This window comes from Macaca fascicularis, chromosome 10 (genome assembly GCF_037993035.2).
Source record: "Macaca fascicularis isolate 582-1 chromosome 10, T2T-MFA8v1.1".
Taxonomy (NCBI): Eukaryota; Metazoa; Chordata; class Mammalia; order Primates; family Cercopithecidae; genus Macaca; species Macaca fascicularis.
In genome coordinates, this window is record NC_088384.1 from 87,379,989 (window position 1) to 87,384,731 (window position 4,743).

General features: G+C 40.6%; 1 protein-coding gene across 2 annotated transcripts; it reads left to right on the plus strand.

The window, feature by feature from the left end:
• Positions 1 to 903: 903 nt before the first annotated feature.
• On the plus strand, positions 904 to 1,604 carry LOC102144634 (dickkopf-like protein 1). Of its 2 annotated transcripts, XM_015430077.3 has the most exons (2): positions 904 to 1,227; positions 1,321 to 1,604. In XM_015430077.3, the coding sequence occupies exons 1-2, from the start codon at positions 904 to 906 to the stop codon at positions 1,585 to 1,587; spliced, it is 591 nt and encodes a 196-aa protein (XP_015285563.2). In that variant the 3' UTR covers positions 1,588 to 1,604. The 2 variants fall into 2 exon arrangements, with proteins under 2 accessions (XP_015285563.2, XP_015285562.2); XM_015430076.3 differs by having other exon boundaries at positions 904 to 1,604.
• The last annotated feature ends 3,139 nt before the right edge of the window (positions 1,605 to 4,743 follow it).

Sequence of the window (4,743 nt, forward strand, 5' to 3'; positions counted from 1 at the left end):
AGAACACAGATAAACATTACAAATCAAGAAAACGACTCAGTATCTGAATGAGAAATTCAACAAAGAGATGCATATCATAAAAAAAAGAAGCAAACAGAAATCCTGGAACTGAATAACACAGTGAATAAAAGCAAAACTACAATGGAGAGCTTCTAAGATAAACTAGATTAAGCAGAAGAAAATTTCTGAACTTGAAAACTGAGCTTTTGAAGTAACCCAGTCAGACGAAAAAAAAGGAAGAAAAGAAAAAAGAATGAAGATGTATAAGATACCAAAGCAAAAAAAAAAAAAAAAAAAAAAAAAAATTCAAAATTTTAGAGTTCCAGAAGGATGAAAAAGTCAAAGAAAAATTATTTAATGAAATATTAACTGAAAACTTCCCAATTCTTGCCAGAGATACAGACATTCAGATACAGGAAACTCAACTATCCCTAAACACAGTCAATCCATAAATGTCCTCTCTGAGGCAGATTATAGTCAAACTGTCAAAAGTTAAAATCAAAGAGAGAATTCTAAACATAGGAAAAGTGTCAAGTCACATATAAGAAAATCCTCATTAGAATAACAGCAGATTGCACCAGGCAGAGTGGCTCATGCCTGTAATCCCAGCACTTTGGGAGGCTGAGGCAGGTGGATCACTTGAGGTCAGGAGTTCAAGACCAGCCTGGCCAACATGGTGAAAACCCGTTTCTACTAAAAATACAAAAATTAGCTAGGTGTGGTGGTGCACACCTGTAATCCCAGCTCCTAGGGATTCTGAGGCAGGAGAATTGCTTGAACCTGGGTGGCGGAGGTTCCAGTGAGCTGAGATTGGGCCAAATAGTCTGTGGGCGGCCGGAAGTCCTGGAGTGCGGTGACCGGGCTGTGATCTAGCATAAGGGCGGAGCCCAGAAAGGGTGTGAGATGGGAGAAACTTCCTCCCCTGCCCCCACAATACGGCATCCGCTGGTCCTGCTGCTGCTCCTCTCTGCCCTGGTGACTCCCTCCACTGCAGCCTCTATCCACGACGCTGATGCCCAAGAGAGCTCCTTGGGTCTTACAGGCCTCCAGAGCCTACTCCAAGGCTTCAGCCGACTTTTCCTGAAAGATGACCTGCTTCAGGGCATAGACAGCTTCTTCTCTGCCCCCATGGATTTCCGGGGCCTCCCTAGGAACTACTACCAAGAGGAGAACCAGGAGCACCAGCTGGGAAACAACACCCTCTCCAGCCACCTCCAGATTGACAAGGTGACCGACAACAAGACGGGAGAGGTGCTAATCTCCGAGAAGGTGGTGGCATCCATCCAGCCGGCGGAGGGGAGCTTCCAAAGTAACTGGAAGGTACCCAGGATGGAGGAGAAGGAGGCCCTGGTGTTCATCCGGAAGGCCATGGACAGCTTCCACACGGAGCTCCATCCCCGGGTGGCCTTCTGGATCATGACGCTGCCACGGCGGAGGTCCCACCACAATGTCCTGGAGGGCGGCCGCTGGCTCAGTGAGAAGCCACACCACCTGCAGGCCGTCCAGGATGGGCTTAGTGAGGGAACTCACGAGGTCTTCCTAAAAGAGGGGACCCAGGGCTCCTCCCACTCCTGGCTGTCCCCCTGAAAGACCCACTTACTGTACATCCCGGCAGCTATAGGGGTGGGGACCGGGAAGCATCTGACTGTAGCCCCCATCAGACCCCACCCGAAGCGCCATATGGAAATAAAGTTCTTTCTTACATCTAAAAAAATTTAAAAAATAAAACAATTGCCCCAACAGTTTATGCCTCACTGCCTGATTAGAAAGAGAGAAATGTATTTTATTACCTGCCTTTTATATAATTAAATAGTATCTCCTTTAGACAGCGGGGAAAAAAAGTGTAGAAACTTTTTAGTTTTACATAATCCCATTTGTCTATTTTCGCTTTTGTTACTTGTACTTTGAAGTCATATCAAAAAATCATTTACTCACCAAGGTCATGAAGTTTTTCCCCTGTTTTCTTCTGATTGTTTTAGTTTCAGGTCTCACGTTTAAGTTTTTAATCCATTTTGAGTTGATTTTGAATGTGGTGTGAGATGAGCATCTAATTTCATTCTTCTGTATGTGCGTGTCCACTTCTCCCAATAACAGACTACCTTTACTCATTGTGTGCTCTTTGTATCTTTATCAAAAAACAATTAACCTTAAATGTGTAAGTTTCTTTCTGGGCTCTTAAGTCTGTCCTATTGTTCTATGTGTCTATTTTATGCCAGTATCATGCTATTATGATTATTATAGCTTTGTAATGTGTTTTGAAGTCTGGCGGTAGATGCCTCTGGCTTTGATCTTTTGCTCAAGTCTGCTTTGGCTATTCAGGGTCTCTTGTGGCTCCATACAAATATTTAAATTGTTTTTTCTATTTCTGTGAAAAACATCACTGGAATTTTGATAGGGATTGCATTGAATCTGTAGATCACTTTGGATAGTATAAACATTTTAACAATATTAAATCTTCCAATTCATAAACACAGGTATCTTTTATTTGTGTCTTCTTCAATTTATTTTATCAATGTTTTGTAGTTTTCAGTATACAAATCTTTCACTTCCTTGATTAAACTTATTAAGAATTTTATTTTGGTACCCACTAGTTTTCTTTTTTTTCTGCAAAGTTTGTTGTTAAGGTGTAGAAACACTACGAATTTGTGTATGTTGATTTTGTATCCTGTCACTTTAATAAATTTGTTTATTACTTCTAATTTTTGTGCATAGCTTTTAGAGTTTTCTGTATGTAAGATCATATCATATGCAAACAGTGACCATTTTACTTCTTTCTTTCTGCTTTGGATACTTCTTATTTCCTTTTCTAGCCTAATTGCTCTAGCTAGGACTTTCAGGACTATAGTGGATAGAAGTGGCAAGAATGGGCATTCTTGTTTTGTTCTCGATCTTAGAGGAAAAGTATTCAACTTTTCACCATTGAGTATGATGTAAGCTGTGGTTTATCATATAAGGCCTTTATTGTGTTGAGGTACATTCCTTCTATACCTAGTTTGTTGACAGTTTTTAATCATGAAAGGATGATTAATTTTATCAAATGCTGTCTCTGCCTCTATTAAGATGATCTTATGGTTTGTGTCCTGTACACTTTTAATGTGGCATATCACACTTCTTGATTCGCACATATTAAACCATTGTTGCATTCTTGGAAAAAAAATCTCATTTGGTCATGGTAAATAATACTTTTAATGTGCTGCTGAATTCATATTGCTAGTATTTTGTTGAGGATGTTTGCATCAATGTTCATAAGAAATATTGACCTGTAGTTTTCTTTTTCTGCAATGTTCTACTATTTCTTTAAATAAAAATATTACCCCTTTGACTCTTTCTCCTTATTTATATTCTTTAGCTTGAATATTTGCTCCTTTAATGTTGTCCCATAAATCCCATTAGCTTTCTTCGTTCCTTTTTTATTCTTTTTTTCATTTTTGTCCTCTGCCTATATATTTTGATATAATCTGTTTTTGACTCCACAAATTCTTTTTTCTCTTTAATCAATTTTGCTGTTGATGCTCTCTGTTGCATTTGTTCATTACATACATTATACTTTTAAGCTCCAGAATTTCTATTTGATTTTTAAAATAATTTCAATTTCTCTGTTAAATTTCTAATTTGGATCATTTATTGGTTTTCTGATACCACCCAAATATTTCTCTATGTTTTCTTGATATTCACTGAGCTTCCCTAAAACAATAATTTATAAATAATTATAAAGTCTTTGTGAGGCATTTTGTATATCTCTTTATTTGGGGTCAGCTACTGGAAGATTACTGTGTTTTTTTGGTGGCATTATGTATATCCCCTTGGTTTTTCATGTTTCTTGATGTTCCTTACATTAATGTCTGTATACAAGACATTCTGGTCATAGTGTCTGGAATGGTCCATGAATGGGCTTGCATTGAAGTCCTCAGGCAAGGTGGGTTGGTGTTTGGGTCAGCATATCAAAGGGCCTGGCACGTGGACCCACAGGGTTGGGCCTGGAGCCTGGATCCACTGGGATAGACTTGTTGATTGGGTTCATGGAGGTGGGCCTGGAACCGGGGTCCCCAAAGCTGAGACTGGAGTCTGTATCCATAGGGTTGGCCAGAAGCCTAGGTCCTAAGGGGTTGATCTAGCACTGGGGTGGGCCTTGAGCCTGGGTCTGCAGGAACCAGCCAGTTTCTGTGATGAGCCAGTCACATGGGTCCACTGGGATGGGCCTAGGGCCTGAGTTCATGTTGGTTTGCCTGCTGTGGTTTCAATGATGTTGTCCCCTCCAAGATTTATGTTAAAACTTAATACCCAATGCTACAGGATTAAGGGGTGCCACCATTGAGAGATTATTAAGTCATGAGGGTGGAGCCCTCATGAATGGGATTAGCAACCTTATAAAGGGGTTTGTGACTGAAGATAATTCTCTATTGCTCTTTGGTTTCTTCTGGCATTTGAAGGTACAGTATTTCTCCCCTGCAGAGGACACAGCACTGAGAGATCATCTTGAAAGCAGACAGCAGCCCTCTCTAGACCCCAAATTAGCCAATGCCTCGATCTTGAATTTCCCAGCCTCCAGACCATGATAAATAAATTTCTTTTGTACACAAATTACCCAGTCTGTAGTATTTTATCTTAGCAGCACAAACTAAGGTAGAGTCTGGTTACTAGATCTACAGGGGTGGACTTGCATCCTCAGTCCATAGAGGCCAGCCTGCTACTGAGGTCTACTGGGACAGACCAGAACTAGACCTTGGGTCTGCTGGAGTGTGG